Source organism: Chlamydotis macqueenii, chromosome 7 (assembly GCF_036417535.1).
Source record: "Chlamydotis macqueenii isolate bChlMac1 chromosome 7, bChlMac1.mat, whole genome shotgun sequence".
NCBI lineage: Eukaryota > Metazoa > Chordata > Aves > Otidiformes > Otididae > Chlamydotis > Chlamydotis macqueenii.
In genome coordinates, this window is record NC_141562.1 from 25,603,658 (window position 1) to 25,624,943 (window position 21,286).

The 21,286-nt window shown below is 67.3% G+C and overlaps 3 protein-coding genes across 7 annotated transcripts; 1 reads left to right on the forward strand and 2 right to left on the reverse strand.

Annotated features, from left to right (window-relative positions):
* Nucleotides 1-1,118: 1,118 nt before the first annotated feature.
* On the reverse strand, nt 1,119-6,235 carry SFXN3 (sideroflexin 3). Of its 2 annotated transcripts, none has more exons than XM_086752097.1 (11): nt 5,966-6,235; nt 4,941-5,107; nt 4,627-4,797; nt 4,368-4,466; nt 4,181-4,256; nt 3,730-3,815; nt 3,229-3,356; nt 3,054-3,103; nt 2,882-2,931; nt 2,394-2,441; nt 1,119-2,112 (listed from the first exon to the last, which is right to left on the reverse strand). In XM_086752097.1, the coding sequence occupies exons 2-11, from the start codon at nt 5,102-5,104 to the stop codon at nt 2,016-2,018; spliced, it is 969 nt and encodes a 322-aa protein (XP_086608223.1). In that variant the 5' UTR covers nt 5,105-5,107; nt 5,966-6,235; the 3' UTR covers nt 1,119-2,015. The 2 variants fall into 2 exon arrangements, with proteins under 2 accessions (XP_086608223.1, XP_086608222.1); XM_086752096.1 differs by lacking the exon at nt 5,966-6,235 and adding an exon at nt 5,674-5,812.
* On the forward strand, nt 5,822-14,921 carry PDZD7 (PDZ domain containing 7). Of its 4 annotated transcripts, XM_086752090.1 has the most exons (18): nt 6,595-7,097; nt 7,453-7,520; nt 7,714-8,121; nt 8,294-8,434; nt 8,809-8,983; nt 9,287-9,463; nt 9,676-9,823; nt 10,063-10,123; nt 10,561-10,986; nt 11,414-11,617; nt 11,808-11,849; nt 12,044-12,201; nt 12,342-12,433; nt 12,562-12,653; nt 12,755-12,826; nt 13,330-13,824; nt 14,162-14,262; nt 14,407-14,921. In XM_086752090.1, exons 3-18 carry the CDS (start codon nt 7,929-7,931, stop codon nt 14,554-14,556), a joined length of 2,727 nt encoding a protein of 908 aa, XP_086608216.1. In that variant the 5' UTR covers nt 6,595-7,097; nt 7,453-7,520; nt 7,714-7,928; the 3' UTR covers nt 14,557-14,921. The 4 variants fall into 4 exon arrangements, with proteins under 4 accessions (XP_086608217.1, XP_086608216.1, XP_086608215.1 ...); XM_086752091.1 differs by lacking the exons at nt 6,595-7,097; nt 7,453-7,520 and adding an exon at nt 5,822-5,845; XM_086752089.1 differs by lacking the exon at nt 7,453-7,520.
* On the reverse strand, nt 14,787-20,894 carry LZTS2 (leucine zipper tumor suppressor 2). Its single transcript, XM_086752095.1, has 6 exons — nt 20,875-20,894; nt 19,409-19,477; nt 18,156-18,623; nt 17,298-17,813; nt 16,518-16,787; nt 14,787-16,431 (listed from the first exon to the last, which is right to left on the reverse strand). The coding sequence occupies exons 3-6, from the start codon at nt 18,582-18,584 to the stop codon at nt 15,751-15,753; spliced, it is 1,896 nt and encodes a 631-aa protein (XP_086608221.1). The 5' UTR covers nt 18,585-18,623; nt 19,409-19,477; nt 20,875-20,894; the 3' UTR covers nt 14,787-15,750.
* Nucleotides 20,895-21,286: the final 392 nt, after the last annotated feature.

Consider the following 21,286-nt stretch of genomic DNA (forward strand, 5'->3'; position numbering starts at 1 on the left):
GCTCAGGGTCAGCTCCCAGCCGGCGTAAGCATGGAGGGCGTCCCCACACAGGCTGGTGTGGGTGGTTGGGGGGGCAGGTGTCATCATTATTTTTGTTTTCTTTGCACTGCCCTGGAAATATATTGTATTCTCATCTAATCCCGTTCAATTACTCCACAATAAAACACATAATAAAAACGTAATTCATTTTTCCCGAGCGCTCCATCTCCCTGTGTCTTGGCAAGCTATTAAAAATTTGTCTTCATTTTTCTGGCAAGAGCCTTGTACCTTTTCATCTTTAATTTATGAGAGCAGAATAGCTACTGACAAGCCCTTATTGCGCGGCGAGGGGCTGCATTATTTATAAGCCGCCAATGGCTGGCTCAGGGGAGATATTTGCAATATGCCGGGGCCAGCAGAAGGAGGGGGACAGATCGCTGATGCGCCTGTCCCAATCTGCTCCCCCATCCTAGGTGGCTGCTGGGTGCAGGTGTCCTGCTTGGAGGGGGGGCATCTCTGCTAGCCCCTGCCCATTGGGGAAGCTACGGCACGGGGTGGCTCTGGGCCGACTCTCACTCCTCCATCCCGGCTTGGCACTGGAGCTCTGCGGAGCATGGTTGCCTCCATCCTTCCTCTCCCTGCGTGGACATCCGTCACTTCTGACTGCCCTGGCCTGTGGGTGACACAGCTGCTGCCCGCAGCCTTGCCAGGGTTCCACGACAGCAGCGACGTGCTCTCCGATAGCCAGGCATAGAGAGCGGGATAAAAATATCCTCGCCGGAGAGGCCGGCACAGGCCCAGGACTGAAGCTGAGCGTCCTGTGAGCGGGCTGTGAGAGGGGGTGGGAGCGTGGGCAGAGCCGGGGGAGACACTCCAAATCAGCAGCATCCAGGGCAGCAGCTTAGCAGAGCCCTCCGCGTGTCGCAAAGCAGAGCATGCTAAAAAAAGCCCTCCTGACAGCTGGATGAGCTTAACCGCACAGCGAGCCGGCTGGAGCGGCGGCAAAGGCAGCGGGCTGGAAAACGGGGAGCAGAGCCCGGAATCAGGGACACCCTGGCAGCCAACCTCCCCCCATCCTCACCCTGACGGCAGCCCCTTTCCACCACACACAAACCAGCAACTGACACGCTTCTCTTGGCTTTTGGTTTTGTACAAACGACCCGCCTTTATTATTTGGTAATGTATAGGTGCGTTGTATGTATATCAAAAAGAACTAGAGGAAACCACGGTGCGCTTAAAGCTATTTGAGACAGTCCACCCGAAAGCAAGCACTCCAGGAGGGGGTAGAGAGACCCCTTGGGGGGAGCCCAGCCCTGAATGGAGATGGCGTTGAAACGAGAAGGAAAAAGGGAGACTCTGCCGGGATTAAAATGTGCCATTTGCTCTGGGGACGGAAGGAGCGGGAAGCCAGATTAAATCCCCGGAGCAGCCCAGAGCAGAGCAGAGCGTGAGCAGAGAGCGCACACCCGGGCTGGGAGAGCTCCCCCTCGGGTTCGAGCCACCGTGTGTGCTTGATAATCGCTCACCCACGGGTATTTTGGGGGGGCTTCCTCTCCGAAAGCTGCTCTGCCATCCCCAGGCACCAGCTGCTCAACTGCTGGGGAAGGTGGGGTGCCTGCAGAGGGGTTCAACCCCCAATCGCTGTGATTGTCTGCTGCCTCCTAAAGCTGGGGAGCACCATTTTCTCCCCCATCCCACATCCCCGCTCACAAGGTCCCTGGTGCCGCTGCCCACGCTCCCCACCCCATGCCCTGCACACAGCTACGGGCACACAGGGCGAGCAGCGGAGAAACGCAGCGGGGTGCCAGCCAAGAGGTCCCCAGAGCAGGGCTGAGCCCAGGCGCAGGGATGGGGTTCAGCGCGGTGCTGGACAGCTGTGGGCTTCCCACAAAATGGGACCGAGCACCTGGGACCTAAGGACTCACGACGGCCAAGGGAAAGCTGCGGCGGCCCCGAGGGGATCCGAGGGGCGAAGCTCAGCAATGTGCCGGCCCAAGCGGCTCCGTGGCGCGTCTCGGCTGTGCCGGGACCCCCGTTCAGAGCCCTTTGTTGAAGTAGACAGTCTCCAGCTGCGGGTCTTTCTCCTGGATCCGAGCTTGGACTTCAGGCTCCAGGCGCCTCACGGGCATCGAGCTGCCAAGGAGACATGGACGCAGGGGATGGAGGGGGGATGCCCACTGGGGTCTCGGGTTGGGAAACCGCCCGCTGCCACCCCTTCCCCACCTGCACCCCATCCCACAGCCCAGCGTGTATGCACAGGGACTTGCGCACACACAGTTTGAAGCCTCTGACAGCTCAAAGGAGTCAAATCATCTTTTGGGAGTCAGAGAGCACAAGGACCCCACGCTCCCTCCATGTACAGCCTGTGCCCTGCCCCACGGGGCTGCACACACGGGCGAGGTGCTCGGCCTTACCTTTTCTGTGGGAAGAGCGCACAGCACAGCGGGGTGGCGAACACCAGGCTGCAAGGGAAAGACATGGAGAGGAGGAGCTGGGCTGCAGAGCAGCAAGGAGGCAGCCCAGAGTCGTGCCGGCTGCTCAGCTGGGGAAGGGGTCAGATGACGCCTCCTCCAAACTCCAGACCCGGCATTTGGCTTCCAAAGGGGGGCAAAGCCTGACCCCATCAGCGTGGAGGAACAGCCACGCTGAGCAGGAGCCCATGGCAGGCTGTAGAGATGGCAAGACAGAGCAAAACAGCTCCTTGTCCCAGGACCTGACACCCCATCCCATCCCATTTCCCTGGGGGGGCACCAGCCTGGCCAAGCTCCACCTGCCCTCCCCAGGAGCTGTGGGATGGGTCTCGCCCCCCCTGCCAGGCAGACCGCCGAGCAGCACTGTCCCCCGTACCCGGGCTCAGTCTGCGCCCGGGGTGGCAATGCCCCTTCAGCAGAGGATGACGTACCAGAGTCCCACCAGGCCGACCTGCAGAGGAGCGTTCAGGTACGGGTACCGCTGCGGAGACAGGGAGAGGCTGCGGTCAGTGGGGCAGATGGGGCAGGAGGGTGTCTGCTCCCCAACGAGGTGCCAGCCCCGAGGGGTGCCAGCCCACCCTCCCATCCCAGGACCACCAGTACCTTCAGGAAAGCTCTCTTCTCCAGCGCGTTCATGATCACTGGGGGGATGGCTGGGGCAGAGGAGAGGAAGATGAGCTCCCAGCGCTCACAGGCCCCTGCCAGCTGTGGGACCCCGACCCACACTGCCAGGGGCTGGCTGCAGTCCTCAGACAAGGGCAGAGGAGGAGACACTTACCCATGGCTGGGACCGCCATGCCGATGCGGGACACCACCACCTGGAAAATGGCCTTCTGGGCTGCGGCCGTGGACTCGCCCAGGCGGTTCCCGTTCTCATCCGTGACAGGGATCCCCAGCTTCAGCTCTCTGCAGGGAGAGCGGGGGTGATGGGGCCGCACGGTGCATGGGTGTGGGGATCAAGGGACAGGGCAGGGACACTACAGAGGGGCACGTCTCATCCTCCTGTACTCCCCATCCACTGCCTGTGTAATAAGTCGGGGGAGGTCTCAGCTAGACCCGCATTCACACTTGGGGGCGCTCAACAGGGCTGGACGGGGATGGGAGGTTCACAGCCAGTTTAACCGACAGCCCCCTGGGACGCAATGAGGTGCCTGTACCCTCAAAACCAACATGCCAAGGTAAGGGATGCCAGCAGGGCCCCTGCAAGCCCAGGCCCCCCCACCACCTCGGTGAACCCTGACACGAGCCCAAGCACCCTGTCCCAAGCCCAGGGGCTCACCTCTGCCTCATCAGCGGGATGTTGATGCAGTTGGCAGCAGCCACGGCGGCGAAAGGCACGTACCGGCCGACGATGGCTGGCAAGTGCTGGAGTTGGGCAAGCAGAGAGGATGTCACGCAGAGGGTCTGGCTGTCCCTGGGGTTCTGCCACCGTCCCCCTGCAAGACCCTGGGGTGTCCAACCCCACCAGGGAAAACTTCTCCCCCCTCCCCTGCAACTCCCAGTTGGTGAAAGCCACACAGTCTGGGGGGGGTGCAGGGGATCCCATGTCCCCTCCCAGCCCTGGGGGGATCCAGTTGGGGACAGAGCAGGGCTGGGGGGACAGACGAATTCCAGAGCTGTCGCTGGGAGAGGGGCTGCCCCCCAGAAAATCCCTTTCCTCTATTTTCTCCCAGATGATGGGGTGGAGACCCCACGGGGAGGGTCCAGCGACAGCCAAGGGGTCACCTTACCTTGGTGAGCGCTTTGAGCCCCAGCGCTGTGACAACCGCCCCTGTGGTGGCACTCGCATAGGCTGTCCCCAGCTGCCTGCCAAGAGCGGGAAGGGACCATAAACCAGCATCCTCACCAACCCCCCCGCCACCTCAGCATTCTCAGGGTACCTTCAGGAACCCCTCCCCGGGTCAGAGAGATGCTTACCTGGGGGTGATGGGTGCATCCCCGCTGCGGTTGGTGTAGTTGACAATGGCGTTGAAGGACTGATTGACCCACTGCCAGAAAACCACAGCCGGCGTCGTCCTTACCAGAAAGAGCACTGGTAGCACTGGGGGATGCCACCCACGCTCCTAAGGCACAGGGCATGTGCCCCCTCCTTGTCCCAGGGCCAGGAGGGTGCCCGGGCGGGGTTCCCCCCACCCTGGGCACCCTCCTGGCCCGGGGGCGAGGAAATGATGGGTACCTGTAGAAGGTCAACATGCAACCGGTGATGGTCATGTTCATGGGGACCTGGGCGGACATGCGCCCGATGAGGAGCATCTTCTCACCCGTGTCAGGGTGGAAAGCCGAATCGTAGATGTACTTCGCCCGCCAAAGCTGCTCCTCCGTCAGTCCTGGGGGTACCGTGCCCGCCCTGCCAGAATCAGCCAGGTAATTTGGGGAGGGGGCTGGCTTTGGCTGGGTGGGGGGGGTAACATCGCTCCTGTTCTGTATCCTGCCCGGGAGCAGTGCTGGGGGTATCTGTGTGTCCCCCCCACCCCTCCCAACCCCGGGTACCTGTAGTCCTCCACCACCCGCCGGGCTTCCTCCAGCGCGGCCCCCGAGAGCAGCAGGTTTCGGGGGTCAGTCACGGTGAAGAAGTGCTTGGCCCGACCCTGGAAGGTGCCCTGGTCCCAGCGGGGCTCACGGATGTTGATGGTGGCAGGGAGGGATGGTGGCATCTTCTGCGGGGGGGTGGCGTGGGGGCGGTTAAGTGGGATGTGGGGCCTGTGCATCCCCCTCCCCTGCTCTGCAGCTCCCACAGCCCGGGAGGACACGGTGGGGGGGGATGGACACAGGGAACCCCTCTGCAATGGGGCTGAGCGGGGACCCCCAAGCCCACCCAACAGACAAGGCAGCTCCCAGGTGGAGTGACCCCCCCAGGCACCCCGCAACCTGTCAGTGGGGAGCCCCCCAACCCGGCTTGCACCAGCCACCAGAACAATTTGGGCTGCCTCACCCCAGCAATGCACCCCGGCCACGCGTGGGGGGATGGAGACTCGCCGCCGTGGGGTAGCGCTGCTGCCAGTCACGGGTGGGGAGAGGAAGGGCACGGGAAGGAGGAATAACCCTTCCCCCACCCGCCCACGGGAAGGCACCGAAACACACGGCACGGCCCCATTTCCACGCCGGCCCTTCCCCGCGAGAAGCGGGGCTCTGCTCCCCCCACCCCAGGCCGAGCATCCCTCCCCCCACGCGTGACCCCCCCTCCACCACCAGGCCCCGGGCCAGGGTCGCCCCCCGCACTCACGGCTTCCCGGGCAGCGCCCGCCGTCCCCGCGCCGCCGCCGCCGCCACGCTCCCGCCCCGCGCGCTGACGTCCGGCGCCGTCACCGGGGTGGGGGGGGAGCGGCCCGCGGCGTTGGGGGGGCCGGAGCCGGGCGAGGGCCGCGCGGGAGCGGGCCGGCTGCGGGGGGAGGGCGGTACGTGCCCGGCCGCACGCGGCTTCTGCCCCCACCCGCTCACCGCGCGCGCGGGTGCGCGGGACGGCTCGCGCGTGGGCTCGCGCGCGCGCTGGCGTGGGTGCGCCCGCGTGCGCTCACGTGGGTGTGCGGTCACGTGCGCGGCTGTGTCCGTGCGTGTGCGTTCGCGTCGGCTTCCGCTCGCCCGGGTGCTCGCGTGTGTTTTCACGTGCGTGTTTCCGCGCGTGGCCGCGCGCACGAGGGTGTCCCCGTTCCAGCCGTGCGTATCCGCGGGCTCCCGCGGGTGTCGCGTTAGTGATCACGCGTGCCACGGCAGCTGCGTGCGAGTGGGCGCGGGGCAGCGCCTCTGACGAAGCGGGCGCCTGCTTGCGCGTAGGGCGGTGCGCACGGTCCCACGCGTGTGCGGAGCTGTGCGTGTGCGCGAGCGGGGCTGCGTACACGCGTGTGCTCGGCTGCGCGTGCAGCGGCCCTCCGCGGGTGCCTGTGAGTGTGCGCGCACGGCTGAGCTTGCACGCGTGTGGGCGCGCAGGGGTATAAACACGCATGCCGTGGTCGTGTGGGTGCATGGGGTGTATGTGTGTGTGGATGCACGTGAGTGTCCCCGCAGCCCCCGTGCCCCCCCGGCCCCTGCCCCCGGCGCTGCCCCCCCGCCCGGTGTCGGCGTACCCCCGGGGGGCTGCCCCGCGGCGCGCCGTGGGTGTAGGGGGACCCCCCCGCCCCGGTCCCCGCCCCCGCCGCCTGCCGCGCATCACCTGAAACCGCCGCGGTGTCAGGTTCGCGCTGGCGGCGCCGGGCCCCGCCGGGGGGGTCACGGCCAGCCCGGGGTGCAGGCGATGCCCCGCGGGGAGGGGGACACGGGTGGACACTGGCTTGCATCACCGGGGTGAGCTGGGGGCGAACACGCACTCCCCCTCCCCTGGCCGTGCCTCAGTTTCCCCTGTGTCCCCTGCGCTAAGGGACGGGCTCGGGGTGGGGGAGCACCGCATCCCTGGCCCCACGCCCCCCGAGCCCCACCACGCCGTGGCCGTGGGGACACACACACGCACACGGGGCTCCCCCGCCACCTCCGCGCTGCAAGGCCAGCCCTGGCCGATCTTGATTGACAGCTCCCGCGACCGATGGCCGCGCCGGTCCCGCCGGGGCAGCCAATCCCCGCGGGCGGGGGGAGCGGGAGGCGAGGCCGCCCCCCCCGGCCCTTCGGTCCCCCCCGCGCTGCCGGGTGTCTCTTTCGCAGGTGGCACCATGGGGACAGGTGAGGAGGGCATGGGGCGGGGAAGGGGGCGGCAGGGGGGTCCCCGGCGTCCCTTTTGGGAGGGGTCATCACGGATTGATGCTGGGGGGGGGACACACACATCTCGGCGTGTCCCCCTGGCCGGGGCCATCGCTTATTTATCGGGGTCAGGCTGGGGCGAGCGGGGCGGGGGGAAGCGGGGGCGGGGGGGGGCGGCATCGTGGCGTTTCACCCACACCTGGAAAATCCCCACAGGAAGTGCTCCGGGGGGGGGGGCAGCTCCCGGCTGTGTAAATCCCGGGGGGGGGGGGGCGTCCGGGGGAGGCCAGATCCTGCTCGCCGGTGTAAAGCTGAGGTCCCCGCCTCCCCTCTCCAGAGCCTTTCCGGATTTATGCCGCTGGGTAAAGCCCCTTTGCACCCCATATCCCGGATTTACACCGCCGGGTAAAGCCCCTTTACACCCCCTATTCCAGATTTATGCTGCCAGGCAAAGCCCCTTTGCACCCCAGCATCCTTGCCCCAGGGCAGGGTACCTGTGCCCTCTGGTACCCAGGACCCTGCAGCAGTCTGGCCCCCGGGGTGGCATAGAGGGGACAGGGCTGGAGAGGGGCTCACAAAGTTTCTTGTCCCCCTCCAGGTTGTGCCGCTGCACCCAGGACCCGTCCTGCCAGCACCGAGCGCCCGCACCAGCCGACCCTGGCGTCGCGCCGCTAAGAGGGAGCCGTGCCCGAGCCCGGGCATGTGCTGCTGGACTATGCCATGTCCCCCCCCGGCCGGCGGGCAGCCCCGGCCCCGTGAGGACACGGCCAGCCCCGACCCAAACGCCGGGACGCCGGGGTGCCCAGCGCCACCATGGCCCAGGGCTGGGAGGCGACGCTGTCGGGGATGACGGCGGGCAGCCGGTCGCGGAGCTCCAGCAGCGAGGCCAGCCTGGCTCCCCGCTGCCTCCTCAGCAAGCAGAGCCGCCTGCTCAACGGGGCCACCCGCGGCAGCCGCACTGCCTCCCCCATGGGCCGCGTCATCCTCATCAACGCCCCCATCGAAGGTGCGCAGGGTGTCCCAGGCCCCCTGCCCATCTGCATGGCATGGGGGGTCCGGATGAGTCTGAGGACAGGGAGAGTTGTCGTGGGGCTGGGGACGTCCCCAGTAAGAGAGACACCCCCACCCCATCGCTTGCACCTGACCCAGGTGACACGTCCTGTCCTCCGTCCCTGCAGCCAGCAGCAACGAGAGTGACATCATCAACGCCATCACGGTGGAGAAGAGCGTGGATGGCAAGCTGGGCTTCAGCGTCCGCGGTGGCTCCGAGCACGGGCTGGGCATCTTCGTCAGCAAAGTGGAGGAGGGCAGCGCTGCCGGTAAGCGGGACAGAGCGAGGGACGCCGATGGGGCTTGGTGCATGCCAGCAGGACCCTCTCGGGGAGCCCCCGGTGACATGGTGCCGCAGTGACGATGCCACCCTTCGCGGTGGGGCAAGCCACCGTTTGATCTCGGCTGCCTCTGGCAGTGAGAGAAGGGCAGGGGACAGGAGTGGGTAGCCCCATGCTGATGGCTCTAAGCTCCATCCCCAAACCACAGCGAGGTGACAAACTCCCCATGTCCTCGGTGCAATTGCCAGACATCCCTGCCTCTGATCCCATGGATGAGGCTGGGGACACGTTCAGGGAGGGGATGCCGAAGAAGGGCCTCGGTGTCAGGTCAGGCGCCCAGCCAAGCCATGTGTCCCTCACAGAGCAGGCTGGGCTGTGTGTTGGTGACAAGATCACGGAGGTGAACAGCGTGAGCCTGGAGAACATCACCATGAGCAGCGCTGTCAAGGTCCTGACCGGCAACAACCGTCTCCGCATGGTGGTCCGGCGGATGGGCCGTGTGCCAGGCATCAAGTTCTCCAAGGAGAAGACAGCGTGGTGAGCAGGGTGTCCCCCACATCACCATCCCAAAGCTCTGGGGAGGCTCAGTAGGGGATGCTGGGGTGCAGGGAGGATCCTAGAGCTGAGAGACCCCCAGGCTGGGGGACATCGGAGGTCTCTGACAAAGGTGGGGAGAGCCCGGGGTGGGACCCAGGATGGGATAGGGAGGTCCGGAGCAGCCCCATCCTCACCATCCCCCATCCCCACCCCTCTTCTCTGGGTGACACCAATGGCTCCATCCTGCCGGAGGACAAGAGCCGGAGCCCTGAGCCCCCCTCTAATGCCGTGCCTGTGCCCCAGGGTGGATGTGGTGAACAGGCGCCTGGTGGTGGAGAAAAGCGGCTCGACGCCGTCGGAGAGTGGCTCCGAGGATGGGCTGCGGCGCATCGTCCACCTCTACACCACCTCCGACGACTACTGCCTGGGCTTCAACATCCGTGGCGGCAGGGAGTTCGGCCTCGGCATCTACGTCTCCAAGTACGGCTGCCCCGGGGGTTTCGAGGGGAATGTGGCACCCCAATCCCCACTGTGCCCATGCTGGGGCTTGGCACCCCCTCCGTGGCTGAGCCCCCCCCCCCCCTCACAAGTCTGGGGGCATCACCACGGGGCCACCTGAGCAGAAGCATGGGGCAGGAGCAGGGCTCCAGCGAGTGCTGGGCCCCATCCTGTCCCCGCTCCTGCTCCCCTAGGGTGGACCCCGGAGGGCTGGCGGAGCAGAACGGCATTCGGGTGGGAGACCAAGTCCTTGCAGCCAACGGAGTCAAGTTCGAAGACATAAGCCATAGCAAGGCAGTGGAGGTGCTCAAGGGGCAGACCCACATCATGCTCACCATCAAGGTACCCATGCCTGGCCCCGCGGGACCCCTGAGCGAGGCGGAGGGGGGGACGGTGTCCCCCCACGCTGACGCTGCCCCAGCTCGGGCCGGCGCCTGTGGGGCTGGTGCGGGCCGCTGGCTGGTTGGGTTTCAGGCAGGTGGGAGGAGGGGGGGATGCATTATTCATGGCTGGCACTGGATCGGGTTCGCCTGGGGCGGCCGGCACATGCTGACCCCCATGTCCTCTCCCCCTGTGCCTAGGAGACCGGCCGGTTCCCTGCCTACAAGGAGATGGTGGCCGAATACTGCTGGCTCAGTCGCTGTAAGGGCAGTGCCGCGCGGGTGCCAGAGGGGACACCGGGCTTGGGTGCAGAGGGGCTGGGACCCCCATGCAAGGGGCATCCAGCCCTGGTGGGGAGGGAGAAGGTCCATGTTGCATGGGGTCCCATGGCCTTGGAGAGGGCATGAAGCTCCCTGTGCCACACTCTGCATCCCCATGGCTTCACAGGGTCCCACCTGTCCCCCATTCTTATAGGGGACATGGAGAACCCTGTGCTGTGGCCAGCTGCCCCGTGGTCCTGCAGGGTCCCACCTGTCCCCATTCCTGCAGGGAACATGAAGATCCTTTTGCAATGGCCAGCAGCCACCCCAGTCTCCATGACCCTGTGGGTCCCCCCATGCCCCCTATCCTCAGTGGGGATGCAGAGCTCCCCATGGCCCCACAACGCGTCACCCTGTGTCCCTGCCGTCCCTTTGCAGTGACCAACGGGCAGCTGCAGCAGCTGTCTCAGACCTCGGAGACCAGCTCCTCCATCTCCTCCTACTCCTCGGGGCCGGCTCCGGGAGCGGTGAATGGGCTGGGGACGGCCACCCCTGGGCCCCCTGCCCGCACTGTGGATGTGGCCATCTCCACGGAGGACGGGCCCCGGCGGAGCTGGGCACGGGAACGTGCCGAACGGGCCATGCAGACCGAGCCGGCTGCTGAGGGGCTGCCAGAGACACGGCGCACGGTGCGGCCACCCGAGCTGCTGCGGGACACGGCCATCCGGGGCCACAGTGCCCGCGAGCCCCCGGGCACCCACCCGCGCCGGACCTTCACCCACTCGCCCAAGACGGCGCTGCTGTTGGCGCTGAGCCGGCCCCGGCAGCCCATCACGCGCTCCCAGAGCGACCTCACCGTCGCCGGTAGGCACCGGGGCACGGCCCCACGTGTGGGGGTCAGTACCAGCTCGGGTCCCTCTCCAACCCTGCACCCCCAGCCTGGACTGTCCCACAGCTCAGCCCCTGCTCCATGTGGAGCCTGTCCCTCGCTTGGGCATCCTATAGCCTCCACCCCATAGGGACCCCTGGCCACCAGCCCTGAGCCTCCTATAGCCCTGCATAGCCCCAGTCCTGTCCTCAGGGCTTGCAGGGCACCCAAACCCAGCCCCACAGCCCATGGAGACGCCCTGCACCCTGCAGCAGGTTTCTCTTCCAGTCAGTGCCCCCTAGTAGCCCATCTCGCCCCAGGTTCTTAGCCCAGCCCCCTTCCCAGTCCCCAAACACCATTTGAGGTGGCATGCCCTGGCCCCTCCACTCCAACTAACCCCCCTCACCCCACCTCTGTCCCCAGAGGAGAAGCGGAAGAAGGAGAAGCCAGAGGGACGAGCGGCACAGGGAGCACCTCCGGGGCTGCACCGCTCCAAGACCCTCGTCAACCTCTTCTTCAAAGGGGGCCGTGCCACCAGCCAGAGCTGGGCCCCCCCCAGCCAGGAGCCCCCCGTCGCTGACCGCCGGGCACGCGCCAAGTCCCCGGGACGCCCCGATGGGGACAGAGGTACCGGGCTGGGGGACAGGGTGGCAAGGGACCCAATCTGGGACTGGTCTGGCACCACACCACTGTTACGGCACCCCGGGCATGAGGGGGAAGTGTGGAAGGGGGGGGGTCCTCAAGCACGCAATTTTAGTGATGGGCGGCGACGCTGCTGGCCCCTGCGGGCGCTCACCCCTCTCCATCTCCCTTGCAGTAGGTGCCGTGCAGAAGTTTGTCATCCGGAGCCTGAAGCGGGGTAACGGGGGTGCCCGTGTGCCCTGGGGTTGCGGGGCTGTGGGACAGGCTCTGCATGCACCTGGCCCCATGCTGTGTGCATCTGTGACTGGTGTGGATCGAGCTGGTGGGGTTGGGGGGTGCGTGGGGGGGTGTGGAGCGCTCCGGGTGGTCTCTGGCCCGCTGGCCACCTCTCCTTGCTGTGATCCCCTCCAGAGAAAAGCCGGCGCACCAGCATCCTGGGCCCCACGGGCATCGCCTCCCTGCAGCCCAACGGCAGCGACCCTGACGCCCGGCTCCCACGCATCCAGGACACTGCTGCACGCCTTCTCAGCCCCGACGAGGTGACGGCAGTGCTCCGCCACTGCTCCCGGGTACGGCACCCTGCGCAGGGTGTGGGCAGGCTCCATAGGGCGCCGCGACCAGAGCTACGTGGCCACATTAAGCTCTGGGAGGTAAACTGAGGCACGGGGTGGGGGGCACCCGTCGGCTGACGCCTCTTCTGTGCCTGCAGTACCTGCATGAAGGCAGCGTGGAGGATCTGGTGCGGCCGCTGCTGGCCATCCTGGACCGGCCCGAGAAGGTCCTGCTGCTGCGGGATGTGAGGTGGGTGATGCCAGGCCATCCAGTGGGATGGGATGGACCTGGAGCCTTGCACTTGCTTTCTGGCCCTGGTCACGCTCCATCCTGGAGGTGGCCACAACCTGTCCTCGTCCCCATTTTGCCATGGGCAGGAGCGTGGTGGCCCCCACAGACCTGGGCCGGTTCGACAGCATGGTGATGCCCCTGGAGCTGGAAGCCTTCGACGCCCTGAAGAGCCGCTCAGGTAGAGCCTGGACTCATGGGGACCTTGGCCAGGGGGGCAGCAGACAGGGGTGGGCACACAGCCCGGGGTAGGGGGTGACCGGTGGTTCTCCCCGCCTGCAGTGCGCTCGCCTGCCCTCCGCCCAGCCCACCACGATGTCCCCCCCAAGAGACACCTCATCACACCAGTGCCTGGTGAGTGCCACCCCATGGGGTCTGCCTGGCCTCAGGGCTGCCCCGTGCGGGGTGGGGGGCACCAGGAAGGAGTAGGGGGTGCAGGCTGGAGCAGGTGCAGGGACAGTTTGCGGGAGGAGAAAGGGAGCTGGGGTGCCTGGGTGTAGGGAGTCCCAGGGGAGGAGGGGTTTGGTGTCCTTGGGTGCTGGGAGGTCTTGGAGTCACAGGATCTGTGGACCCTGGGTGCCAGGGGGTCTTGGGGAGGAGGATCTGGAGTCCCTGGAGAGAGCTGGAGGTCCTGGGGCTCCCTGGAGGAGAAAGATCTGGGGCCCTTGCTGCCAAGGGGCATCCCTGGTTGGGGGGGGTCCCCAGGGAGCAGGGCTTTGGGGTGCTAGGGGAGCCCTGCGTGGGGGATCCCTAGGGAGCAGAGCTTTGGGGTGCCAGGAAATCCCTGGGTGTGGGGGGTCCCCAGGGAGCAGAGCTGTAGGGTCCTGGGGCAGATCCCTGAGCCCCTCTCGTTGCAGACTACCGAGGTGGGTTCCTGCTGAAGCCAGCGGGGACCCCGGAGCCGGAGGAAGCCGGGGGGCTGCAGGCGAGTCCAGCCCGGCCGCGGGCCTCCCCCAGCCCCCGCCGGCTTCACCCCCGCACCTACACCCCGCTCCCTGATGTGCCAGTGGATGCCTATGCCTGCACCAGCCGCCTCCCACCCGCCGCCAGCCCTCAGCCCCCCAACTGGCTGCTGGCTGAGCCCCCTCCGGGCGAGGGGCGTGGGCGCTCGCGCAGCCCTCGGCCCACCTGGCACAAGGAGCCCCCCGGGTCGGTGCCTGACGGAAGGGCCGATGTACTGGGGAAGCCCCGGCGGGCACGGCCCCCCCTTGCACCCCTCTTTGGGGGGCCAGGGGGAGAGGCAGGGGCTGGGGTGGCCACCAACGGCCCTGGGGATGCTGGCAGAGAGGAAGAGGAGGAGGAGGAGTACCGGCTGCTCACCGTCACCCTCTCCAAGCTGAAGCACTCGCTGGGTGGGTGGCACACGGGTGGGACCTCAGGAGTGGGGTGGGGTTGGGGTGGGGACCCTTCTTCTGGCACCAGCATCACTGGGATGGGTGGGACCCCCTTGGCAAGGGGCACCCCATTTAGGGGACAAGGGGGCAAAACCCTGAGCACTGCCCTTACCTACTCCTTCAAAATTAGATGGGGTGAAGAGTAACTGCCACTGTCTGATGCCCTTGTCCCTGTAGGATCTACCAAAACAGGGCAGGACAGAGGCACAGCTCCCCGGGGAGGAGGGTGCCGTGCCCCGGAGTGGGTAGGGGTCTCAGCCTACCCACGTGTGAGGGTCTTGTGGCTCCCTCACAGGGATCAGCATCTCCGGTGGCATCGAGTCGAGGGCACAGCCAGTGGTGAAGATTGAGAAGATCTTCCCCGGGGGAGCTGCCTTCCTCAGCGGCATCCTCAAGGTACAGGGGGACCTCAGGGGGACACAGCACACCCCAAGGGGTGGGCAGGCATCCAGACATGCCCGCCCCACGGTGCTGCTAGGTGCTGGCAGCCCCCCGGCATCCCAAAAGCTTCACCCTACTTCCTTCTCTGGTGGGGGCCAGGCTGGGCAGGAGCTGGTGTCGGTGGACGGTGAGAGCCTGCAGAACGTCACCCACCAGCGCGCCGTGGACATCATCCGCCAGGCCTACCGCAACAAAGCCAAGGAGCCCATGGAGCTGGTGGTGCGGGTGGCTGGAGCCCCCCCGGAGTGACAATGCACCTCCCCTTCAAGGAGCCATCCCATGCTCTAGAGGAGCCAGATGGTTCATTTCTGCACCGAGCTGTGGCTGGTCTCAGCACAGCCAGAGGGTGCGAGAGCCGGAGCTGTCCCATGGGCACGGAGGAGCTGCCCGCAGCGGGACCTGAAAGGGGACAATGCTGGCGATGAAGGAGCGGGGCATGGAGCCCTAGACCCCACTCTGTAGATACGGATGCAGCCCTGAAAAAAAACAGCCAGGGGCTCGTTTTTAATTGGTGTTTCCGGGTGGTACACAGGCAAGCTGGGCTCTGGGAACAGGACACAACCGAAATAAAGTACAAAAATCCCCCCCCAGAGCTGGGGGTGACCAAGCCAGAACTGGGCACAGCCAGGCTTTTCCTTTGGTTTGAGCCCCCTGGGTGCCCAGCTGGGCCCCCCATCTCTGCCACCCCCGGGGTGTCCCCAGCTGGCACCCCCGGCACCATGCCCCTCTCCCCTGGCAGGCTGGGCATCACAGGGGCATGAGCCAGGCTTTTTTTTGCGGGGGGGGGGGGGGGGGGAATCTGAGGGGTGCCAGGCGCAAGGGCACGGGAAAGGCACTAAGGGCAAGCTGCCCCACGGCAGGAGTGAGGGGGGCACAGACAGGCAGGGTGTGAGCTGGGAGAGGGCGATATGTTTTGGTAAGTCCTATAAAAATAGAGTTATTTAAAATGGCACAGAAACGAATCCCCTGACAAACACACGAGGGGCAGGGGGAAGGCTGGCACGGGCAGGGACAGGGCACATGCCATCCCCTCTGGAAGTGGCTGGGTGACAGTGCCAGCAGGGACGAGAGGGAAGGGACAAGCCAGCCCTCCCCCTGCCCAAGGTGACCCTGGCTGAAGCCAGCGCCGCTAATCCCCCAGGTGCTAAGAGGATCAGTGGGAACCAGCTCCGGGCGGCCCCGAGGCCAGGACTCAGCACCCACCTGGCCCCACATCTCACGGGCACGCCCCCGCTGTGGTGGGTGCTCATGCACCCTCGCCCCAACTCCTCCATGCTGGGGAGGGGGCAGTGCTTGTGGTCCCCTCTGCCCCCTCCCAGTGTCAGCAGTCTCAGCAGAGCTGGGGGCAGAGCAGGGATCCCCCACAGCCTCACAGCTCCCAAAATCCCAAGGACTGGAGGGCCCACCCTGGCCTCCAAGCACAGGGTGAGGGCAGGCAGCATCTCAGATCTCGGTGGCCGTGATCTCTTCGAAGGGCGGGTCGGGGCCAGGGGCATCGCAGGGCTCGGGCGGGGGATCCTCACCCTGGAGCCGGAGATGCTGGAGCCGCTGCTCAAGCCGCCGGTTGCGGCGGTACATCTGGATGTAGCTGTACTGCAGCTGCTTCTGGTAGCGGATGACCCGCTCCTTCTCGCCCTGCCACGTGCCGCGCTCCTGCTCGAAGGCATCCCGCTGCTCCTGCCCGCGCCGCCGCTCCAGGGCCACCTCTGCCCGCAGCTGCTCCAGCTGCTGCCGCAGCCCCACACTGCCCCGGGGCTCCTCGCCGGGCTGGGGGCATCCCTCACTGGTTGGGGGGCATCCCTCGCCGGGCGGGGGGCATCGCCCACGGACGGCTTCCCGCAGCCCCGCCACCTCCTGCTCGAGACGGCCGGCTTTGGCGCGGAAGAGGTCGGCCTCGCTCTTGCGGCGCTGCAGTTCGTTGGCGCAGACCTCCAGCTCCAGCGCCTTCAGGCGGGCGGCCTCCTGCAGCCCCTGCGCCCGCCGCTCGCCCGCCTGCAGCTGGGCCCGTGCCTCCCGCAGCTGAGCCCGCAGCCCCAGCAACTCGGTGCCCCGCTGCGCCAGCTCCGCCTGCGCCTCCTTCAGCTGCTGCTTCAGCAGCGAGATCTCCCCCGACTTCTGGCATACCTGCGGGGGTGACAGAGTCTCAGGTGCTGGCTGGGACCCCCCCAGCCGAGACCCTCAGACTCACCCAGCACCATTGTGCGACTCACCTCCCACTTGGTCTCCTCCAGCCGGGGTGCCAGCTCGGTGCGCTCGCGCTGGAAGGAGGCGCAGCGACGCTCCAGCAGCTCCCGCTCCTGCAGCAGCTGGGCAAAGTCCTCCTGCAGCTGCTTCTTCTCCTGCTGCAGCTGCAGCACCTGCAGCTGCAGGACCTGCTGCCCTCGCTGCGCCGCCTGGGCTGCCTGCCGTGCCTGGGCCGCGCAGCGCTGCCGCAGCCCCTCCAGCTCCTGCTCGCAGCGCCGCTGCTTCTCCTCGTACACCTGGAGAGGAGGGGAGAGACATGGGAGGTGGTCAGCACGGCACCCCCCAACTTCTGCTGCCCCCCCCCAAGATGGCATACCTTGCCCACAAGGAGCAGGGACAGCGCACCCCCGCAAACCGAGGGGTCTGGAAGGGGTGTGATGTAGTGGTGCCCCCTGCTCCTCGTGTCCCCCATCCCTTCATGTGCTGGCCCCACCATGTTGGCACCCCCAGAGTCTGTAAGGCTCCCCCAGCCCCACCACCAGCGGGGAGAAGTCCCAGGGACATCTAAAAAAGGGCACCCCTAGATGAGGCACCCCAGCCAGTACAACCGCCCCCTCAGATCCTACGAGGGTCCTCCAGGGACTACATAGGACCACCCACCTGTAGGAAAAACCCCTGTTCCCAGACCCACAGAAAAAAGTATCCCCATACAAGGGTCTGTAGAGGGTCCCCAAAGGGAGTCCCTGCCCCCCAAACAAGGGGGAATGTCCACATGAGGTGTGCTGGGGTGGGGGACAGGGACTTACCTGGCAGATGGCCACCTCGTTCTCGTCCAGGCTGTCACGCAGAAGCCGCAGCTCGGCCTCCCGTTCCCGCAGCTTGTCCTCCAGCTCCCGCACCAGCATGGCCTCCTCGCCAGGCAGGGGCGAGCGCCCGCAGGAGCCGCTCTCCGAGGAGGGCCGGCCACGGCCGCTCAGCGAGCCTGTGCTCTTGCTGGAGGACGAGCGCCCGCTGTCCGAGTTGGAGGGGCGGCAGCCCCCCGAGGGGTCGGGGGGACCGTGGGGGGTGGCTGGCAGGGCACCTGGCTCAGGGTGCTGGCTGCAGCCCGTGCTGTAGGTGGGCAGGCTGGAGAGGGAGTTACGTCCCGAGTCCGAGAGGGTGCTGGCGCGGCAGCTCAGGGAGCCGGGCTTCTCGGCACCCAGCAAGTGGGTGAGGCTCACCTGGCTCTCCGAAAGCCCTGGCCGCGCACCCGGCTGGGTGCTCCGGAGCTTGGGCACCACCGGCTTGAAGGCCATGGGGCGGATCAGGGTCTTCTCCACGTTCTGCCAGGGGAAGAGGCAAGCGTGGGGGGGCTGGGGGACCTGCTGCCATCCCGAGGGGCTGCCTGGGGCAGTGACAGCAGGGTGCCCTCAGCCCCGATGCCTTTGCATCCAAAAGGTGACAAGGGCCAGTCGCTGTCTGCTCCATCCTCCATCTGTGGGGTGCCCAGGTGGGTTCCCACACGCACCCCTGGCACGAAGGAGGTGATATCACCTCCCCAGCGACACCAAAAATGTGGCCATGTGGCCCCAGTTCATATGCCCAAGCTGACAGCCCCAGTGTGGCACAGAGAGCAAAGCCAAGACCCCAGCACCCACTCATTCCCGCTGCAGCCCCCCTCTCACCTCCTCCAGCTTGCCGGAGACTGGGACGAGCTTGGGGGGCGGCCCCCGGAGGTGGTCACTCGGGGCTGGGTCATCGCGGGGCTCATCCGAGTCACTGCAGGGGCTGTCAGGAGAGGGGGCGTCGAGCCAGTCGCCGCAGAAGCCCCCATTGGCGTAGGCGTGAGTGACACCGTGCACGGCTACATGGGGCTCTTCAGGGGACGGGGGGTACCCAGGGGTGGCCCGGAGCAGCCCCTCCTGCTTGCGGAAGGAGGTGGCGAGGGGGCCCCTGTCGCAGGGCTGGCCGGCACGGTCGTAGCGGGGCTGGCCGGGCAGGAGGCTGCTGACGCTGCCCATGGTGGTGTGGGGCGAGCGGGCGGCGGCACGGAGCTGCGCGGCCCCCTCAGCGGTGGCCTCGAGGGGCACCGGTAGCGTCTGCACAATGGCCATGGCGGGGGGGCCCCCGGCGGGCAGGGGCGCACGGGCAGCCTGCAGGCAAAAGAGACCGGGTATCAGAGCTGCGGGCACCGCCGGACATACCCCACCGGCTGCCAGCATCCCCGGGTGAGCACGAGGGCGCCCCTGGGACCCCGTCCTCGATCTTGCGGGCACGGGCCAGCCCGAAGGGAAGCAGGCAGAAGGAGATGCCAAACGAACAGGAATGAAACTGACGTGAGCCAGGAGGGGAGCACCAGCACCCCCCCAGCCAGGCTCAGCACCCCGAGGGAGAAGCCCAGGGGTGCCAGGGGCTGTGGGGTGCCGCTGTGGGGCAGCAGCGATGCGATCCTACCCCACGCTGTGCCCCAGCGTGCCCCCGCCATGGGAAGCATGCCAGGGCCGGAGGCGAATCCCAAGAGGCCAACGGAGAGCAGGATCCCGGGCAGCCTGCCCACTTGCCTGCCCCACGGGGCTGCCTGCCCCACGGCGCCCGCCAGCGCGGCCCCCACGGAGCCATACGCCTGCGTGATGCGAGGCAGCCGACGGGCCAGATCCATCCCCGTGCTGCCTCATCGCATCTAGCACATGGCTGCTGTGGCTGGCACGGGGCGCGGGCGGCATGGGGGGGCCGCTGCCCGCATGGTCTCGCCCACCGAGCTGTCACCTGAAATCAATCCGCCTGCCAGTGCCCAGGAGGGGAGAGATGTTGGCGAGCCAGCCCCCCCCGCCGCCATCGCCCCCACTGGCACATGCCATCCCCGGGCGCTGTGACGTCACATCGTGCCCGTGACACCCCCGGGGTGGGAAGGTGAGTGACTCCCCGGGCCTCTGCTCACCTCGCCAGCTGCTGCCCATCCGTCCGGTCCGCTCGGGCCCCCGCACCACAAACACGGCTCTGCCGGCCCCTGAAGTGGGAAGGAGGAAGAGGAGGGAGTCAGGGCACCAAATGGCAGCAGGGGTCCCCATGCCCCCACAGCCTCTGTCCCAAAGGGACATCTTGGTCCCCCTCAGCCACAACCAGCCAAGGTGCAGCATCTCATCCCAGTTAAATCACCCCCAGGACACGCGGGTCAGGGGGACGCCCCTAGGGACAGCTGGGTCCCCGCACAGCCACGGAGGGAACACTGCCACGGCGCTCGGCAGTTGAGCTGGGAAGCAGTGGGAAGGGACTCCATCTTCTCCCTCCCGCAAGCCTCCACGGCCATCAAGAGGGTCCCACAGCCGCTCGAGGGGTGCAAGCGCCTGGGGGGGGGCGGGGGGGCAGCTGCCTGGCCAGCCGCCAGCACCCTGTGAAACCTCCCTCCAGCCGCCCAGTAAAACCAGTCAGCAACTGGGGTGGCGTCACTGTCAGCTGCTCCGGCCGGAGCACAGTGAAGCCAGATCCCACCGTTCCGACCCCGAAAAGACAAGGGAAGGCTCGCCCCCTCCTTGGCCTGTCCCCCACCCTGGGCTGCTGGGTGCTTCGGGCCCCTGAGGACCCCCATGCCTTGACGGAACCTCAGGGACCCCCCAGGGCAGGGGGAGGCAGCCTCTCATCCCTCCCCACGCACTCAGCATGTGTGGGGTGGACACCCCCCATGCCTGGCTGTGTCCCCCCTCTAGCCTCCCCCCCCATCCCGAGGCTCTTTGGGTGATGCTGCCCCCTTGTCTCCCCCACGCCCCCCCCGCTTTGCCATTCCACACACCCCACGCTGCCCCACTGAGCCCCACAGCGCCCAGCCTGCCCCACGGGGCTTCTACCCTGCCCAGCCCCAAACTTCCCCATGGCACCTCTGGGCCCCCGCTGCCCCACATCTCCCCCAAAGTGCCCTAAAACACCCCCAAAGTTCTCCATGACACCTCCGAAGTGCCCCATGGAGCCCCTGGGCCTTTGCTTCCCCAAAACACTCCCAGAGTGTCCCGAAAACACCCCTAAAGTGCCCCGCAGCACCCCGGGGCCTGTACTGCCCCACAGCTCCCCCGAAGTGTCCCTAAAGCACCCCCAGAGTGCTCGAAAACACCCCCAAAGTGTCCCACGGAACCCCTGGGCCTCTGCACCCCCAGGATTCCCCCAAAGTGCCCTCGAAACGCCCCCAAAGCGCCCTAGGGGCGCCGCTGCCCCCCAGCCCCCCCCGAGCGCCCCAGACCCCCCCAAAGCGGCCCCCGGGGACCTGGCCCCCTCAGCCCCCTAAGCGCCGGCAGCTCCCCGGAACCCCTCCCCTCGCATCGCTCCCCGCGCCCCGGCCGCCCCCCGCCTCGCCCCCAGCGCGGCCGCAGCCCCCCCGGCCCCGCGGGACCCCCCGGGCCCGGCCCCCGCACTCACCGCGGCCCCGCTGCCGCCCTCCCGCGCCGCGCCGCGCCCCGCCGCCCCGCCCCGCGCCAGGCCACACCCCCTCCCGGCGAAACCACGCCCTCCCTAGGCCCCGCCTCCCCACCAGGCTCCGCCTCCACTCCGCCAGGCCACGCCCCCCGACTGGGAAGAGTATGGGGCTATTGGGTGGGGGGGCTATGGGGTGCGTGGGGCAGCCGTGTCAGGGGAGCCCCCGAGGATCCGCCCCCTCCAAGTTGCGTGGGGAGCCCAGCACCCTGCCAAGGGGGCAGGGGGGGCTCTGCCCTGGCTGCTGCCCCCCCCACCATGGGACGTGTCAGCTATTGCTACCCCCAGCTCTGCGGAGCCCCAAATTGGGATGAAACAGAGGAAAAACCCCACATCAACCCACTCGCAGCCCACTCGC

Bases quoted from the DNA above. Each gene is read 5' to 3' on its own strand.
- SFXN3 (XM_086752097.1), bottom strand. From the start codon at position 5,104: ATGCCACCATCCCTCCCTGCCACCATCAACATCCGTGAGCCCCGCTGG. The intron at 2,932-3,053 runs GTACTGGTGGTC...CTGTCTCCGCAG, and splicing joins AGAAGAGAGCTTTCCTGAAG to CGGTACCCGTACCTGAACGC. The intron at 2,113-2,393 runs GTAAGGCCGAGC...TCTCCTTGGCAG, and splicing joins GCGCTCTTCCCACAGAAAAG to CTCGATGCCCGTGAGGCGCC.
- PDZD7 (XM_086752091.1), top strand. From the start codon at position 7,929: ATGGCCCAGGGCTGGGAGGCGACGCTGTCGGGGATGACGGCGGGCAGC. The intron at 9,824-10,062 runs GTACCCATGCCT...CCCTGTGCCTAG, and splicing joins ACATCATGCTCACCATCAAG to GAGACCGGCCGGTTCCCTGC. The intron at 12,202-12,341 runs GTACGGCACCCT...CTGTGCCTGCAG, and splicing joins TGCTCCGCCACTGCTCCCGG to TACCTGCATGAAGGCAGCGT.
- LZTS2 (XM_086752095.1), bottom strand. From the start codon at position 18,584: ATGGCCATTGTGCAGACGCTACCGGTGCCCCTCGAGGCCACCGCTGAG. The intron at 17,814-18,155 runs GTGAGAGGGGGG...TTCCCCTGGCAG, and splicing joins TCTCCGGCAAGCTGGAGGAG to AACGTGGAGAAGACCCTGAT. The intron at 16,432-16,517 runs GTGAGTCGCACA...TCACCCCCGCAG, and splicing joins TGGAGGAGACCAAGTGGGAG to GTATGCCAGAAGTCGGGGGA.